The sequence below is a fragment of the Hypanus sabinus genome, chromosome 2, assembly GCF_030144855.1.
Source record: "Hypanus sabinus isolate sHypSab1 chromosome 2, sHypSab1.hap1, whole genome shotgun sequence".
Taxonomy (NCBI): Eukaryota; Metazoa; Chordata; class Chondrichthyes; order Myliobatiformes; family Dasyatidae; genus Hypanus; species Hypanus sabinus.
This window is the reverse complement of record NC_082707.1, coordinates 73,744,759-73,764,047: the sequence shown is the minus strand read 5'-3', so window position 1 is coordinate 73,764,047 and position 19,289 is coordinate 73,744,759. Positions and strand designations below refer to the sequence as shown.

Here is a 19,289-nt window from a genome sequence, read left to right as displayed (position 1 = left end):
TGGATAATGGAGTTGATGGCTATGCAGATGATATGAAGATAGGTACAGGGTCAAGAAGTTCTGAAGAAGCAATGTGATTGCAGAAGAACTGAGACAAGCTGGAAGAATGGGAAAAATAATGGCCGATTGAATACAGTGTTTAGAAATGTATAATAATGATTTTGGTAAAAGGAACAAAAGTGCAGACTATTATCTAAATGGGGAGAAAATTCAAACATCAGAGGTGCAAAGGGAGTTGGGAGTCCTCGTGTAGGACTCCCTGAAGGTTAATTTGTATATTGAATCTGTGGTAAAGAAGGCAAATGCAATGCTGTCATTCATTTCAAGGTGAATAAAATATAAAAACAAGTAGATAAGACTGAGGCTTTGTAAGACATTAGTCAGGCCACACTTGGAGTAATGTCAAAAGTTTTGGGTCCCATGCCTCAGAAAGGATGTGAAGTCATTGGAGACCGATCAAAGGAAATTCACTAGGATGACTCCAGGAATGAAGGGGTTAAGATCTGAGGAGTGTTTGGCAGCTTTGTGCCTGTACTCACTGGAACTTAGAAAAATGTAGGGGGGATCTCATTGAAACCCACCAAATGTTGAAAGGACTGGATAAGGTGAATGTAGAGAGGCCCTTTCCTATGATGGGGGCGTCTAGAAGTCGAGGGCACAGCCTTAAAATTGAGGGGTGACGTTCTAGAACAGAGGTAAGGAGGAATTTTTTTTAGCCAGATAGTAGTGAACCTGTTGTGTTGGCACGTAGCCTAGTGGACAAGGTGTCGGACTAGTAACCTGAAGGTCACTGGTTCGAGCCTCAGCTGAGGCAACGTGATTGTGTCCTTGAGCAAGGCACTTAAAAACACATTGCTCTGTGACGACACCAGTGCCAAGCTGCGTGGGTCCTAGTGCCCTTTCCCTGGACAACATCGGTGGCGTGGAGAGGGAAAGGCTTGCAGCTTGGGCAACTACTGGTCTCGCATACAACCCTGCCCAGTCCTGCGCCCTGGAAAAACCTTCCAAGGTGCAAATCCATGGTCTCATGAGACTAACGGATGCCTTAAAAAAGTGAACCTGTGGAATGCTCTGCCACAGACAGCTATGGAGGCCATGTCCATAGGTATATTTAGAGCCAAAGTTGATAGTTTCCTGATTGGTCAGAACATCAAAGGTTATGACAAGGAGGAAGGTGTATGGGGTTGAGTGGGATCAGCCATGATGAAATGGTGAAGCTGACTTGATGGGCTGAATGGCCCATTTCTGCTCCTTTAACTTGTGGTCTTCTGGTCAAAGCTGGAATCTCTTGTGGTATAAGCACAAGAGATTCTGCAAATGCATGAAATCTTGAACACACACACAAAATGCTGAAGGAAATCAGCATTGGAGGGAGGGAGTAAACTGTCAATGTACTCAAGTTCAGGGTTGGAAAGGAAGGGAAATGAAACCAGAATGAGAGATGGGGGGATCACAAGCTGGTAGGTGAGAGGTGAGACCAGGTGAGGGATATAGTAGGTGGGTGAGGCATTTGTGGCTATGCTGGTGAGTCTGGGTGAGTCAGAGCAGCAAAGAGTGGGCAGTGAGGGAGAACCTCAATTAACACCCAATAAAGAGTGAATTTAAAATTCTCGTAGAAGTAGGTTGAAAATTAGAGGTTTGGAAATGCAATCATACTATTTTATAAAGGAATAAAAGAGAAGCCAGAGTTTGATGGTGGATTTGGCTGGGCTATCAAGAGATTGAGGTTCATCATTATAAAAAATCCCCCAATTCAATGGTTGGTTGCTTTATGCCCCTTAAGCAATCCTAGTGTATTACAGCACTGCTCCTGCGGTCAAACATGTATCAACTCAGGAACACATTTGATACCAATCTGACAGCCTGATGAACAAGGAAAATACGGGGACCTACAATGAAAGATGAAATAAGATAACAACAAAATAATAGGATTGAGGAGATTTATAAATAAGGTGTCATATTTCATAATTTTAGTAGAGTTTTTGAGGATCTGACTAGAGAATAGATAATGGGGATCCAGCAGACATCATGGTTTGACTTTTCGGAGGCTTTCAATAAGTCCCATTGAAGACCTTGTTAAAACGGTTGGAGTGAGGTGTAATACTCTGACATGAATTGGGAACTGGTAATTGGACAGAAACCGAAGAGTAGGAATGAATGTCCCACTCAGGTCATCAGGCTGTGTCTGATCGGTTACAGCAGGGATCAGCACTTGGCATTCAACCTTTCAGGAACTACAGCAACATTTTGACTGAGAGGATCAAATGTTGTATTTCTTGGTTTGCTGACAAGACGTAACTGGGTTGGATGAAGAATCTGAAGGAGGATGAAAAGGTGTTTCAGTGGATTGAAGACAAACTGACTGAGGGCTCAGGAATGTAGCACAATACAGAAAAGTAGAGTGTTTGAAATGTTGAGAGATTGAATAATGTTGATGTTCAAAGGATCCCAGGGGTTCTCACACTGAAGTCAATCAAAGCCAAAGTGCAGGTGAAACAAGTAATTAATAGGTTTCAATAGGTACATTTAATGTCAGAGAAATATATACAATATACATCTTGAAGTTCTTTTTCTTCGCAAACATCCACAAAAAGAGGAGTACCACAAAGAATGAATAACAGTGAAATGTTAGAACCCCAGAGCCCCCCCAGCTCCCTCCCCCATGCATAAGCAGCAGCAAATCAACGACTTCCCCCTACCAGTACACCCCACCAAGAACTCAAATGTGAAGCAAAGCATCAATACCCTTGCAATACCCCAATAGACTTGCAATAGACTTGCAATACCCCAAAGACGACTCATATGCCTGGTAATTCAACATACTGCAGGCTCTCTCTCTCCTTCATTTGGGAAAACAGTGAGAGGAGAAGCATAACAAAGCAACTTGCTGATTTATGGTGTTAAAAGCCAGTTGTGTTGCATTTTCTGAGCTCTGTACCCAAAGAACTAGGGTCTCTGGGCAGACAGCCAGCAGCCAGCTCACTACTTTTGATCTTCCCTCTCCCACAATGCATCAGGCAGCGGCACCGGCCTTGAGTCTGCCCGCATCCAGAGCTACGGAAATCTGCCACACTGAAGGTGCTCTAGTCTTCCAGTCTGCATCCTTGGCATATCGAAAAACAGCTGGTCATGAGGCCCTAAGGATGGGTCCCGGTTCCGCAAAGAACTGGAGTCAGCATGTAACTCTCGGTGAGGGTCTTTTAAAAGAAATTTGTAAAGGAAAAAGAAAAGAGATATCAAAAATAGAAATACAGCAGGTTCTGAAGATGGAACCAAAGGAGTCACCATTAGGCGCATCGTCCCCCTAAACTCTACTTAGGAAGACAAACGTTGAGCTTTGTTGAGAAATAATATGAGTGCAGGAGTAAAGACGGCTTACCGCAATTGCAGTATAGAGACTCTGTCTGGGTTTGCCGAGCTCTGATTCCCTCTCCCCCTGGATCCCCCATTCACCCTGTCTGATGTCTGTGCATTAAACGTCAGCCGACTCAATGGAGCTACAACAAGAGCAAGCTGTGAAGTAGAGAAGTCAAGTACAAATATTGGCAATGCACCACACCCAACGTTTCTCAGCAAGTTTACACATACATCTTGTAGGCTGGTCTTCCGGCCTTCTGATCTCTGCAGAACACTGCTGATGGACATGTCAGATGGCCAGCAAAAGTTCTGGTGCAATGACTGGAGAGAGAGATGAAGGCATTTTGCTGTGAGCAGTTTAGCAGAAGGAAGTGGGAATGCTCTCATTACAAATGTTAACCATCCAACTTTATGGGTAGCAGGTTAACATCAGGTTCACCACTGATTAAAATGATGTAAATATTAGATACAGCTCTTAGATATATCTTAGTAGTGATATGGGCTTTAATAATAACTATAAGCTATCCTCTGGTACACTTATTATCTGCTAATTGTATTATTGTAAGGTGATTTTAGTGTATAGAATTACTAAATACATGAGCAGCATACTTAAATGCATACAGTACATTTTTAATCCACTGTGAATGGCAACAGTCACGGAGTGATAGAGTAATTCAGCATAGGAACAGGCCCTTTCACCCAACTCATTCATCAAGTAATTTCTCTGGCAACAGGTTTCATACACTCACCTCCTTCTGCATGAAGAAGTTGCTCTTCAGGTGTCTGTTAGATTTTTCCCTTCACGTCTTCAACCTATGCCTGAAGACTGTATCCACCACTGAAGGATAAGCTCTCTGTCTCCTGTGATGGTGTGTTTCTCAGTGAGTAACCAACATTTTTTCTGAATAGTGAATATTTTAAATTATAAAGACTCATTACAAGTACTTTATTATGGCGTAAACATCTGATGGGTGTGAGTGGGCAACATGTCAAAAGGTTTGGGCTGTATTGTGTGATTTGAACAAAAAACTTTTGTTCCTGTTTCCATTTATTAATTTAAATATACTCGCGCCAAATTGCTTTTTGCACAATTCTGTCCACATAAATTTTATTTTACAAGAGATTTTAAAATATTTGAATATATTTTAATGATATTACAGCTCAAGATGATACACTACTTAATGCACCAGCCTATTTTTGGATATTTGAATATTGATGCACTTCACATGTTTATACTTTTAATCTTAATAAAGCAAGGAGGTCGACCAAGTCAATGACTGGGAAGAACATGCAGAAGAACACAGTAAGTGCAAAGACAATCAATTATGTTTTCACCACATTATACACAGAATGTTGCAGAAATGAAGAGACATGATTATTGTGCACTTAAACTCTATATACACATAATGCATTAATCCACTTTAAACCAGGGCTGGATGTTTTATGGAAGATGAAATGACAATTATTTATTCTACTTATGGATTCTCAGATCAGATCACCATCAGAACAATGAATGAAGCAATGTAACAGGAGAACAAAGGATCAAGCAAATTGCATAACACACTCTACCAATGTTTAACTGACTGTTCTGCACTTTTTGTCCTTCTGCAATCTCTGATCTGGATTGTTTACTTATAGAATTGTGCAACACCTATACTTGGAAAGCCTATTAAAATTTGAAAAGAAATTCTGAATACGATTTCGAGTGGGATTTTGTATAGGATTCTGAATATGATTTGGAGCGGGACTTGGGGTGGGAGTGGGACTTGGACTTGGAGAGGGATTTGGGGTGGGAATTGGAGTGGGACTTGGACTTGGGGTGGGACTTGGAGTGGGACTTGTACTGCCAAATGAATAGGAATCTGAAGTGGAATTGGAGATCTGAACTTGAGTACGATTCCACACTGGAATACTTGTTTGCCTTGGGGCTACAGGTATAGCACAATGAAGAGAATACTCAGATGATTCACTGCAAATTGCCTTTGTGCTAAGGCAGGCAAAGCAAAATTCCACATGGCATCTGATGCAAATGACATATTTGCACATATCTTTATGTTCTATAAGCAACCCACAAGTGGGACAAGCACGGATCTTTGGACAATTTTGAATATTGCTGTAAGGTAAAGTTTTTGTGTCACAGTTCCTCAAGGTTTCCAGCTGGATATTAATGCATCCTTCATTATCACATTTATCAGATTGCGGAGCTGGGCCTTTCCACTCCTTCATACATTGCCAGCAAAATTCAAAAGGGATTCCATCGTTGGCTGTGCAGACTGAACAAGTCACTGACATGTTCATCTCATCTTTCCGTTCCACGTAACTCTCACACCTAGGACACTAAACAAAGACAGTTGATGAAATTAATAATTAAGAACATACGCTTCTGATAATACACTGTATATAATAATGCAGTCTTAGCTTTTAAATGTGCTTCTTCAAAATTAATGTTATGGCATCTCCTGTATTGATAAATTTTGATGTTCCACAGAAATCAAAAGTTTGCTGTAATTTAGACATGAAATGATTGTCGCAGAAACAATATCTATGTCCCCATCCCCCCCCCCCCCGTAGCTGTTATATTTAAGCAAGTTGCTAAGTACTAAATACATTGAGAGATTTCTGGACATATGGGTCATATTTCTTGGTCATATGGGTTTATACCACAATCACTGTGTTTCCTCTTTCATTGATTTACAGCAGAATCATATCTGTGAGACATAGGGTCATAGATTCAAACAGCACGTGAGCTGGCCCTTTGGTCCAACTGCTCCGTGCAAACTGAGCCGTCCATCTAAACTGATCTCATTTCAGAATCAGAATCAGGGTGAATATCGCTGGCATATGTTGTAGAATTTGTAGTCCTTGCAGCAGCAGTAGCATGCAATAAATAATAACAGAGAGAAAACCATGAATTACATTAAGTAGTTCCTTTCCGGGGAACGTGCTAAGATGGTAGTGTGATAACGATACACAGCAGCCTCTCTGGACTCTGGATTGGGGATTACCAAACGTTATATGGTTTTTCTTGTGTGGTCTGTTTTCTGCTTTTTCATGATATCATTCCGGAGAACATTGTTTTATTTTTTAACTGCATTGTATTTATGGTTTATCAATGACAATAAACTGAATCTGAATCTGAATCTGAAATAGTTAAATTAAGTAAGAAGTGTAAAAATGAAAATGAAAAAGTAGTGAGGGAGAGTTCATGGGTTCAATCTTCATTGAGAAATTTAACAGCAGAGGGCAAGAAGCTGATCCTGAATCATTGAGTGTGTGCCGTTAGGCTCTTGTATCTCCCTAATGGAAATAATGAGATGGGGAGACAGGGTGAGAAGAGGTATAGTCAAGATAGCTGTGGGAACTGGTAGGTTTATAAAGGTTGTGAGTAGGTAGCTTCTTTCCAGGGATGGAGAAAGAGAGATCAAGAAAGGACAGAGGTGTCAGAAAAGGACCGAGTGAATTTAAGGGCAGGTTGGAAGCTGGAGGCAAAGTTGATGAGATTGACAAGGTCAGCAAGGGTGCGAGAAGCAGCACCAATGCTGTTGTCAAAGTATCGCAGGAAGAGTTGGGGAGCATTACCAGGTAAGGCTCAGCAATGGACCACATGAATTTAAGGGCAGGCTGGAAATTGGAGGAAAAGTTGATGAAATTGACAAGCTTAGCATGGGCGGCAGAAGGAGAACCATGATGTACGGAGTGGCTGGAGTGGACCCAAGTGCAGGACACAGGTATGGAGATGGACTTGGACTAGATTTGAGACATAGAGATGGGACTTGGACTTGATTAGGAACTCAGAACCAAGACTTGGACTTGACTTGAAACTCGGAGCCAGGACCTGGACTGAACTTGGACTCGGAGCCTGGATCTAGACTGAACTTGACTTGACTGGAACCAGAGCCTGGACTTGGACTGGATAAGAAGCCTTGAATGGGAATGGAACACAAACTCAACAAAACAAACAACAACAAACCACTCGCATCCTGGCTCGGAGCAGCGGCAAAACAGCCAGCAATGCTCAGCTGGACACGAGACGACAAAAACAAACAACAGACAAAACGTATTTTAACACTGAGAAACTCTGAAGACAGTTCCTTATTTGTGGTGGCTCGGAAGACAGTCCTTTATTTGCAGTTGCTCAAAGTGGCGACAGTCGGCCAACAAATCTCAGTCGAACATGAAAAGGACAGAGTTTGCATCCTAGCTCGGTGTAGCAGCAAAACGGACAGCAACTCAGCTGGACACGAAAACAACTGAATTCACTAGGCATCCACAGGCACCAATGCAACTTGAAGTCCACGATTCCCAGCTGCCCCAGGACGAAAACAGCTGCACAGGTTACAGTGACGAACCAGCCCCGAGTAGCTGTAAGCCAGGGTTTTTATCCTGCCAGTTTGGATGAAGGGCAGGTGCCCTAATCAAGGAGCCAGGAAAAACATGGAGAAAAGGAAATTACCTGAAACAAGGAGTTAAACGACTGGACCTTGACACACCAATGCAGTCATCAAAGTATTGCAGGAAGAGTTGAGGAACGTTACTAGGGAGGGCTAGGAACATGGAGTATTCTACATTGGGATTGAAAAGCCAGGCATAGCTGGGAGGCATGCAGTTGCCCATAGCTACCCCTTGAGTTTGGAAAGATTGAGTGGAGACAAAGAAGAAATTGTTTAGGGTGAGTGTAGTGGTAGGGGGGAACTGGTTGGGTCTTTTTTTGCAGAAATATTTAAGGCTTCTTGATGGGGGGGTAGGGTGTATAGACATCCATGGTGAAAATAAGGTGGGCGGGGCAAGGGAATAGAAAGCTGTTGAAGAGACCAAGAGCATGTGAAGTGTTGCAGAGGTAGTTGGGATGAGACCAAACCAAGTGGGATAGAATGGAGTCGAGGTGTGCGTATATGAGTTCTGTGGGGCTGGAGCAGGCAGAGACAATAGGCTTACTTCAGACACTCAGATTTGTGGATTTTGGGTGGGGGCTAGAAATGATCAGAGCAGAGTAAGGGAACTTCGAGTTTTCCAGAATTGATGAGGTGAGTGATGATGTTGGATACAATTTTTTGATGAACCAGGGTTAGGTCCTGCCTCCTGACCTCTGCAAGGGAGAGGACCTTCCACATAGTTTTGTACAACAGTCCAAAAACTACTTGTCTATGTGTTTGATGGGAAAGTCCTTCTTCTCCAGCTCTTTACCTTTTCCACCCATCTGAGTTCACCTATCTTCTTCTAGCTAGTCCTCCTTTCACTCCCTCCATGTTTTTTTTTTCTGGTTGCTTCCCCCTTCCTTTCCAATCCTGAAGAAGAGCCTCAGCCGGAAACACAGACATAGAAACATAGAAAACCTGCAGCACAATACAGGCCCTACATCCCACAAAGTTGTGCCGAACATGTCCCTACCTTAGAAATTACTAGGCATACCCACAGCCCTCTATTTTTCTAAGCATGTACCTTTCCAAAAGTCTCTTAAAAGACCCTACCATATCTGCCTCCACCACCATTGCCGGCAGCCAATACCACACACTCACCACTCTCTGAGTAAAGAACTTACAATAGACAATAGACAATAGGTGCAGAAGTAGACCATTCAGCCCTTTGAGCCTGCACCACCATTTTGAGATCATGGCTGATCAACTACTATCAATACCCAGTTCCTGCCTTGTCCCCATATCCCTTGATTCCTCTATCCATGAGATACCTATCTAGCTCCTTCTTGAAAGCATCTAGAGAATTGGCCTCCACTACCTTCCGAGGCAGTACATTCCAAACACCCACAACTCTCTGGGAGAAGAAGTTTTTCCTTAACTCTGTCCTAAATGACCTACCCCTTATTCTCAAACCATGCCCTCTGGCACTGGACTCTCCCAGCATCTGGAACATATTTCCTGACCAATCCCTTAATAACCTTGTATGTTTCAATCAGATCCCCTCTCAATCTCCTTAATTCCAGCGTCTACAAGCCCAGTCTCTCTAACCTCTCTGTGTAAGACAGCCCAGACATCCCAGGAATTAACCTCGTGAATCTACGCTGCACTTCTTCTACAGCAGGATGTCCTTCCTTAACCCTGGAGACCAAAACTGTACACAATACTCCAGGTGTGGTCTCACCAGGGCTCTGTACAAATGCAAGAGGATTTCCTTCCTCTTGTGCTCAATTCCCTTTGTAATAAAGGCCAACATTCCATTAGCCTTTTTCACTGCCTGCTGCACTTGCTCATTCACCTTCAATGACCGGTGAACAAGGACTCCGAGATCTCTTTGTATTTCTCCCTCACTTAACTCTACACCATTCAGATAATAATCTGCCTTCCTGTTCTTACTCCCAAAGTGGATAACCTCACACTTATTCACATTAAACATCATCTGCCAAGTATCTGCCCACTCACCCAGCCTATCCAAGTCACCCTGAATTCTCCTAACATCCTCATCACATGTCACACTGCCCCGCAGCTTAGTATCATCAGCAAATTTGCTGATGTTATTTTCAATGCCTTCATCCAAATCGTTGACGTAAATTGTAAACGGCTGTGGTCCCAATACCGAGCCCTGTGGCACCCCACTAGTCACCACCTGCCATTCCGAGAAACACCCATTCACTGCTGCCCTTTGTTTTCTATCTGCTAACCAGTTTTCTATCCACGTCAATGTCTTCCCCCTGATGCCCTGAGCTTTGATTTTACCCACCAATCTCCTATGTGGGACCTTATCAAATGCCTTCTGAAAATCAAGGTACACTACATCCACTGGATCTCCCCCGTCTAACTTCCTGGTTACATCCTCGAAAAACTCCAACAGATTAGTCAAGCATGATTTACCCTTGGAAAATTCATGCTGGCTCAGCCCAATCCTATCACTGCTATCTAGATATGCCACTATTTCATCCTTAATAATGGACTCTAGCATCTTCCCCACCACCGATGTCAGGCTGACAGGTCGATAGTTCTCTGTTTTCTCCCTCCCTCCTTTCTTAAAAAGTGGCATAACATTAGCCATTCTCCAATCCTCAGGAACTGATCCTGAATCTAAGGAACATTGGAAAATGATTACCAATGCATCCGCAATTTCCAGGGCCACCTCCTTTAGTACCCTAGGGTGCAGACCATCTGGACCTGGGGATTTGTCAGCCTTCAGTCCCATCAGTCTTCTCATCACTGGTTCCTTCCTAATGTCAATCTGTTTCATTTCTTCTGTTACCCTATGTACTTGGCCCATCCATACATCTGGGAGATTGCTTAGTGAAAACAGATCTAAAGTACTCATTAAATTCTTCTGCCATTTCTCTGTTTCCCATAACAATTTCACCCAATTCATTCTTCAAGGGCCCAACATTGTTCTTAACTATCTTCTTTCTCTTCACATACCTAAAGAAGCTTTTGTTATCTTCCTTTATATTCCTGGCTGGCTTGAATTCGTACCTCATTTTTGCTCCCTGTATTGTCTTTTTAGTTAAGTTCTGTTTTTCCTTAAAAACTTCCCAATTATCTGTCCTCCCACTCACCTTAGCTCTGTCATACATCCTTTTTTTTAATGCTATGCAATCTCTGACTTACTTTGTCAACCACTGTGGCCCCTTTCCCCCCTTTGAATTCTTCCTTCTCTGGGTGATGAACTGATTTTGCACCTTATGCATTATTCCCAAGAATACCTGCCATTGCTGTTCCACCATCTTTTCTGCTAGGCTATCCATCCAGTCAACTTTGGCCAGCTCCTCCCTCATGGCTCCATAGTTTCCCCTGTTCAACTGCAACACTGACACCTCCGAGCTGCCCTTATCTTTCTCAAATTGCAGATAAAAACCTCTGACATCTCCTCTTATGGCAGCCATTTCAGCCCTGGGAAAAAGCCTCTGACTATCCACACAGTCAATGACTCTCATCATCTTATACACCTCTATCAGGTCACCCCTCATCCTCCGTTGCTCCAAGGAGAAAAGGCCGAGTTCACACAACCTACTCTCATAAGGCATGCTCCCCAATCCAGCCAATATCCTTGTAAATCTCCTCTGCACCTTTTCTATGGCTTCAACATGCTTCCTGTAGTGAAGTGACAAGAACTGAGCACAGTACTCCAAGTGGGATCTGACCAGGGTCCTATATAGCTGCAACATACCTCTTGGCTGCTAAATTCAATTCCACGACTGATGAAGGCCAATACACCGTACATCTTCCTAATCACAGAGTCAACTTGTGCAGCTGCTTTGTGCGTCCTATGAACTCATATCCCAAGATCCCTCTGATCCTCCACACTGCCAAGAGTCTTACCATTAACACTATATTCTGCCATCATATTTAACCTACCGAAATGAACCACTTGACACTTATCTGGGTTGAACTCCATCTGCCACTTCTCAGCCCAGTTTTATATCCTATCAATGTCCTGCTGTAATCTCTGACTGCCCTCCACACTATCCACAACACCTCCAACCTTTGTGTCATCAGCAAATATACTAACACATCCCTCCACTTCTTCATCCAGGTCGTTTATAAAAATCACAAACAGTAAGGATCCCAGAACAGATCACTGAGATACAGCACTGGACACTGACCTCCATGCAGAATATGACCCGTCTACGACCACTCTTTGTCTTCTGTGGGTAAGCCAGCTCTAGATCCATAAAACAATGTCCCCTTGGATCCCATCCCCTACCTTACTTTCTCAATAAGCCTTGTATGGGGTAACTTATCAAATGCCTTGCTGAAATCCATATACACTATATCTACTGCTCTTCCTTTGTCAATGTGTTTGGTCACATCCTCAAAATATTCAATCAGGCTCGTAAGGCACGACCTGTTTTTACACAAAGCCATGCTGACTATTCCTAATCATATTATACCTCCCCAAATGTTCATAAATCCTGCCTCTCAGGATCATCTCATCAACTTACCAACCAAAGAATTAAGACTGACTGGCCTAAAATTTTCATCAACTTACCAAACACTGAGGTAAGACTCACTGGGCTAAAGTTTTCTGGGCTATCTCTACTCAATTTCTTGAATAAGGGAACAACATCCACAACCCTCCAATTCTCCAGAACCTCTCCTTTGCCCATAGATGATGCAAAGATCATCGTCAGAGGCTCAGCAATCTCCTCCCTTGCCTCCCATAGTAGCCTGGTGTACATCTCATTCGGTCCCAGTGACTTATCCAACTTAATGCTTTCCAAAAGCTCCACCATATCCTCTTTCTTAATATCTACATGTTCAAGCTTTTCAGTCTGCTGCAGATCATCACCACAATCACCAAGATCCTTTCCATATTGAATACTGAAGTAAAGTATTCATTAAGTGCCTTTGCTATTTCCTCCGGTTCCATACACACTTTCCCACTGTCACACTTGCTAGGTCGTATTCTTTCACATCTTATCCTCTTGCTCTTCACAAACTTGTAGAGTGCCTTGGGGTTTTCCTTAATCCTGCCCAGCAAGGCCTTCTCATGGCCCCTTCTGGCTCTCCTAATTCCCTTCTTAAGCTCCTTCCTGTTAGCCCTATAATCTTCTAGTTCTCTAACATTACCTAGCTCTCAATTGAACCAAGGTCACCTGTACTGTAAAGTGTTGTGCTAACCACTGCACTATCATGCGACCTCAATAAGACTGATTATTCATTTTCACATATTCATTGTCAGTTTATTTCATGTCAGGCCCTTAGTGTATCTTTACATCTTCATGCAGTCATTCACCTTCCTCTCCTTTGCAACTGTTCTCAGTTAGTATGTATTTTTTCTAGTCTCTCCTGGATTCCTGATAGGATTTCTGCATGAAAGCTCTGTATTAAGGTATCTAAAATTGTATTCTTCCACAAGTGAAAATTTCTTCTCTAGATTGATCATTTCAAATCTCCTTATAATTTTAAACCCTTTGATCAGGTAATCTCTTAGTTCTCTTTGCAGAAAAATGATCAGTTAACCTGTTCATTGTTATAGTCTCTGGGAAACCCTTATGAGAATCCTGGCTTACTATGCTGAAATTTCTGTTGTATAGTGGTCCTTTTTAAAACATTGCCTATCAACTCCCCTGAATATTACCTCATTTCTTCAGACTCTCACACCATCCCAAACTTCACAGCTTTCACAAACCCAGTAATGACCCCTATTTATTAGCAGTTAGTTAGATGCCAGTCCTCTTTACCTGTTTGAATTCACAGTAGCTTGAAGCGGCAAGAGTGGCAAGCTTCTCTTCAAAATCCTGTCGTTCCTCAACAGAGAGCAATGCGTGTCTGCACACCTCCATGTAGGACCATTCCTTTCCACAGCCTTCATTTATCCCATCTATTACTGCAGGGCAGTGGAATTTGAAATGACCCTGAAATAGACATTGAACAAATATTGTAAAGCATTCCAATTTATAAAGTGGATTGAGCATGAGATATAACAGAAAGGATTGTTTGTGATATCCACCTCGCTGATACGGATCCGACACCATTCCGTGAGTGAAATGGGATCCACAGCGTGTCCACAGGACATTTCCACTCTGTAAACGTTCGGGTCATCATCTCCTGTAACAGAACATTTTGTTGGAATTACCACAGAATTTGTTTAATGTATTAAATATACACTAACCGCAATGTCTTGAACAGTGCCTTCATTAAAATTATTTGCTTAGATAAAATAAAATGTTTCAATAGATTTGTTTGGTAAAGAGACAACCAGAAATGTGAGTGAAGAAAGGAACAGATTTTCCAATAATTACAAAACACATACTTTCATTTTAACTGGAGTGTGTCCTGGGGTGATTTGAAGGAGCTCTGGGTTGTTTTCTGTTATAGAACAGAAAAGTGCATAACAGGAAAAGGCTCACAGGTACGTCATGTCTACACCAACCATGAAGCCAAGTTAAACTAATCCCATTTGCTTGTACAGGGTTTGTGTTCTGTCAAATTCTTCCAGTTCATGGGTCTGTTTAAATACTTCTGAAATGGTGCTATATTCTGTTTCTATCACCTCTAATGCAGCGCGTTCCAAAAAATCTACTAATTTCTGTGTTCTCCCTAAAGTATCCAAGGGTTTTAAATGAAGGCACTGTAATAGTATCTCCTTAAATTTAGTGTTTATATTTGTGAAAATATTAGAAGCAAGAAATATTTGATTAAGGTTTTTAAGATTTGAAAATCCTTTCAAATTATTAATAGTGCCTGGTAGGTAAAAATATTTCTGCCATAATTAGGCAAAGAAATCACAATATATTTCCCTATATATGCTGACTAGATTGCAACACCCCACTCCTCACCCGAACACAACTCTCCTGATAATAATCTAGGGACCCTTTCCCTTTCAGGATCTTATTTGGTTTGTGTCCTCTTGTCATTCAGTGTGCCAAAACCCTGCAGGTCAAGTCTGCATCACTGGAAGAGGGGATTGTATTGATGGTTGGGACATGAGGTTGGAACGTCAGAGCTGTTATATAATGATGATGTATTCCTACCTGAAAGTAATATTCGTAAAACACTGAAATCTTAGCAACATAGCTGAATTCCCATCAAATATAGCAGAATTTCCTGGCAAATCCTGTGTCATACGTCCCTGATGTAGGATATGGGACTGGGCTTTTCCTGGGCTGAGGCATATAGTTAGGATGCCACACCCAACCCAAAGGGACAGACTTTTGAACTTTGTGACAAACCATAACTGACACTTCATATCTAACAGGCTTTCCATTTTACATTCAGAAACAAAGAACACCAGATGTAGCATGGTAGGGTACCACAGACACAAGAGGGATGAGTAACTCAACGTAAATCAACAATGTTTGATTGCTAATCCACAGAACGGCAAGCTCAAGCAACAGACATATAACACACACAAATTAGAAATGATTGTAATAGTAAACAATAGTTAGCCTAATACTTGATCGAGGACATGACCTATTAATGGGTTTGCTAACCATTGGACTACCACGCGGTTATTGGGAGAATGTACAAACTCCTTCCAGGGGGGAGCCCGAAACGAACTCGGAAGTTCGACGCCTCAAACTGTAATAACTCGCTCTCACCGCTAAGGTACCGTAGCGGCTTTAAGTTCATGAACAACATGATCTGCGAAAACATCAACTTTCACTAAGACAATGATAATAAACTGATTCGGATTTAACAGGGGAAACAAAACTCAGAAGACTAAAAATGCATTGGAAGCAGCTCAGGGAATGTACAGTATATTGAACTAATTCCCGGAGCTAGCAGATAGTCTTTTGAAGACAAGTTGAACAGTCGGTGGTTTGTATGTACTGAGTTTAGGGGAGCATGTGAGAGGGACTTTATTTAAACATAAAAAATCCTGAAAGACCTTGACACAATGCGGAGGGGATTCACTTGTGGGAGAATCGAGAACTGGTGTGGGCGTCGGGGGGTGGGGGGGGGTGCTATTTAAAATTAAGCGTTGCCCGCTAAAGACTGAAAAAAAAGCTACTTTTTTTTCTCAAAGTCTTTCGAATTCTCTTCACAGTAGTTTAGTGGCATCAAAATCTTTGAATATTTTAAGGCAAACTTAAATAGGTTCTTTAACAAACGAATGGTCGAAAGATTACCACCGGTCGGTGGGAGTGGGGAATTGTGGTAACAATTTTTTTTCGTGGCAAACCAAAAATAGTTCAAGTATACGTATCACAAAACACTTTGGATGGTAAGAGCTCCCCCAAGCATACCGACCTCTCACTATCCGAGCCTACGTAACCAGGTCCGGGCTTAACTGGAGATCCCTTTCCATTCTGGAGCTTGACCAGCCAAAGACCCACGTAGAATCGCGCGTACGCTGTCGGCTCCAAGCCACACTGTAATCTGGGACAGCAACAACTTGTGCACAAGCACTAGCGAGAGTTTGCCCACCCAAACTCGGCGTTGGGGGTCTGTCCTCATTTTACTCATGATGTGATGTATATTTTACCTGTGATTTCGTCCGGTCGCTTAACAAATGTCAATCTGTAGTCAATGGAATCGCGGCTCATTCCTCCGCAGTTGTTCCTATCCGATGCACCTGCACAACAGTGAGGATTGTGTAGATCATGAACTACGATTGTAGGTTACGCCAAACAAGTGCAGTGAAATGTAAACCCTCTGACCACTCCCTCGAAAAGGAGGCGGTTAATTCCTTTAAGTTCCTTGCTGGTGCAATTTTTCTCCGAATTATCCCTTTTCCCCGTGTCTAACATTTTATTTGGACTCACTTCTTGTCGTTTTGTTAAAAATACGGCCCCCAGGAAAGTTTGCCCTGTTTTATACTCACCTCTCCCAGAGATATCCCAACATTATGCCCCCTTCTGACATTGACTTGCGAACTTCGTTCCCCTAATCCGGTTTACAAAACACCGAACAGCCCAACCTTTCAGCCAGAGTTCCGTAACGCAAGTGAAACTAAATCTAGTTCATTTTAATAGACCTTCACGGGTATTGCAGCAGCAACACAGTTGCTGAAACCAAAATGGGAAAGATCTATCAAGTCTGCGTTATTGGTTTGAAAGGCGAAAGAATTATGGTTGATATATCGGAGTCCGAAGCTGAATTTAATGCGATGAAGATCGTTAACTTTAAAAAATTGCTGATAACTAAAATTCCATCTTTATTAGGTACTTCAATAACATATCATATCGGTTTATGAGAAGAAAATTGGTTAGAAAGTCTAACGAGGAAGTTGACAGTGGGCATCTAGACATTCCATGTAGCTTCGGCGATCGAGGCAGAATTGTTTCCTTTAACTTCGAATTCAGTTTTCTCGAGTCAATTCTGTACATGAGTATGTTTAATTTTTAAAAACTAACTATTTATTAATCAGGGTTGCTTAACGGTTCGCTCTTGTCTCAATTTCTCTCTTTTTAAGGTGTCGTGAATGTGGATGATCTGCGCCTCATTTTTAGCGACAAGCAACTGGAAAATGAGGAATCATTCTCCCATTACCAGATCAGGGACAGATCCACAATACTCGTCATAACAGAACTAGTTGGAGGAGCAACAGAATAAAAGATTGAAAATGCACCCTGAAGAAGAATTGAACTGCAGTGGTCTGTGTTTATATCGCATGTGAAATGATTCAAATACATGAGACGCTATCGTGGCTTTAATGTGTGTATATAAGCTAATGCCTCCGAAAGTAGATTTGGTTTATATTCTGATGAGGAATCTGGGCCTGAAACGTCGACTATTTGCTCCTTTCCATAGATGCTGCCGGACCTGCTGAGTTCCTCCATTATTTTCAGTGTGTTGCTTGGTATACCTTCTGTGTTTACGTTGACCTTAGTAATGAGAAATTGGGTTCAACCAAAAACTTTGTGTAGAAGAGACAGAAGAGAGCGCAAGGAGTGGAATCTGGACCCATACGGGGATGGGGTGTAAGGTGGGTTGGAGAATGCAGCAAATCAGGCAGCATCTATGGAAGAGATCTATAGAAGGAAATGAACGTTGAAGAAATCAGAAAAGATTGTTTGTGTGCAATGTTCTGTTTTCTTTATCGTACAAATCCTTGCTTAGATATTACAAAATGTAGTTTTTATGTCATAATTAGAATATTTTCTGTGTTTCTTTTCAATAGTTGCACATTTTCAGAGATTTGGTGACATTACTTGTTTGGTGGGTGGTGGGTGCTGATGTTTCCAGCTGAAATAAGTGGGGGAGGGGGAGGGTTGGTGCTGTGGTGCTGTTTGTGCATGGGAGGGGGAGAGAGAGTTTTGGGGTTCTAACATTTTGCTGCCATTCATTCTTTGGGGTTCTCTTCTGTTTTCAAGGATGTCTGTGCAGAGCAAGAATTTCAGGATGTATACCATATATATTCCCTGCTACTAAATTAAACCATTGAACCATTTTCCTATTCAAGTTTATGACATCATTCTTCAATTTTTGATGCAAAAGTTTTCCTTTCCTTCAATGGTACTGAGCATTGTGTTCCAACATGTCTGGCAAGTGGCAATTTGACAAGATTGGGCCAATAGGATTAATTTTGATCCTAACTTCCTGGACTGAAATGATTGAAGTCTCAGATTCCACTCCAGCTCTCATCTTGTTTCGGATCTGAGCATCAGTTCCCCAATGCAGTGCTGGAGAACCCCAGCAAGGCCGGTTCTGTGGATGCTTCCATGGTGGATTAGCCTCCAGGCCATTTATAAAATGACAAGAAGTAATATGGAGGAAAAGTGGGCAAAGGGGACAAATATCTTGCAAACAATCCTGGTTGGGCAACAGTGGTCAAAGAAATTAGGCAATGCAAACAAGTTGATCCTGTTTATAGTTATTATAGTTTATAGTTTATAGTTCTATAATAAAGATGAACTCTTGATCTTTCTTGTCATTGTCATTTTTATATATGTATTATATATTGTCTATATTGTCATTGTTGCCCATTGTTGATGGTTGGCTGGAAGATGGTGATGAGGAGATGTACAGGAGAGAGATAGTTCAGGTGGTCGAGTGGTGCCACAGCAATAATCTTGCACAATATCAGATCAAAGAAGTGATTATGAACTTCAGGAAGGGGAATCTGGAAATCGCATTCTGATCCTCACTGGTGGGTCAGCGGTGGAAAATGTGAGCAGCTTCAAATTCCTGGGCATCAGCTTCTCAGAGCTGGGCCCAACACATTGATACAATCATGAAGAAAGCACGTTGGCAGCTGTGCTTCATTAAGACTTTGAGGAGATTTGTTATGTCACCAAGGCTCCAGCAAAGTTCATGAGATGTATCAAACAGAGCATTCTGACTGACTGCAGTCAGTGGTGGGAGCAACGCACAGCAAAGAGGTTCCTCACAGATCAGCGGCAATCATTTAAGAAGAAAGTTCGTGGATATTTAGTATCGTTCCGCAGCATAATCAGCAGTGGGAGCCCCACACATCTGGAGGCTACAAATCTGGTGCAGCGGGTCAGGGCTTCAGGCTTTTAAATCATTGGGATCTTCTTTGGGGGAGACATGGCCTGTCCAAAAGGGATGAGTTGAATTTGAACCCAAGGGGACCAATATTCTCATGAACAG

At 42.2% G+C, this 19,289-nt stretch overlaps 1 protein-coding gene across 1 annotated transcript in view; it reads right to left on the bottom strand.

Annotated features, from left to right (window-relative positions):
* Window positions 1–4,989: 4,989 nt before the first annotated feature.
* Window positions 4,990–19,289, bottom strand: part of LOC132403626 (uncharacterized) — a 32,798-nt gene continuing 18,498 nt past the window's right edge. Inside the window, exons 2-5 of the mRNA XM_059987095.1 lie at window positions 16,219–16,308; window positions 13,741–13,838; window positions 13,472–13,645; window positions 4,990–5,694 (exon numbers count right to left, since the gene is read on the bottom strand). Coding sequence (XP_059843078.1) covers window positions 4,990–5,694; window positions 13,472–13,645; window positions 13,741–13,838; window positions 16,219–16,308 — 1,067 coding nt within the window. The remainder of the gene's footprint in view (window positions 5,695–13,471; window positions 13,646–13,740; window positions 13,839–16,218; window positions 16,309–19,289) is intronic.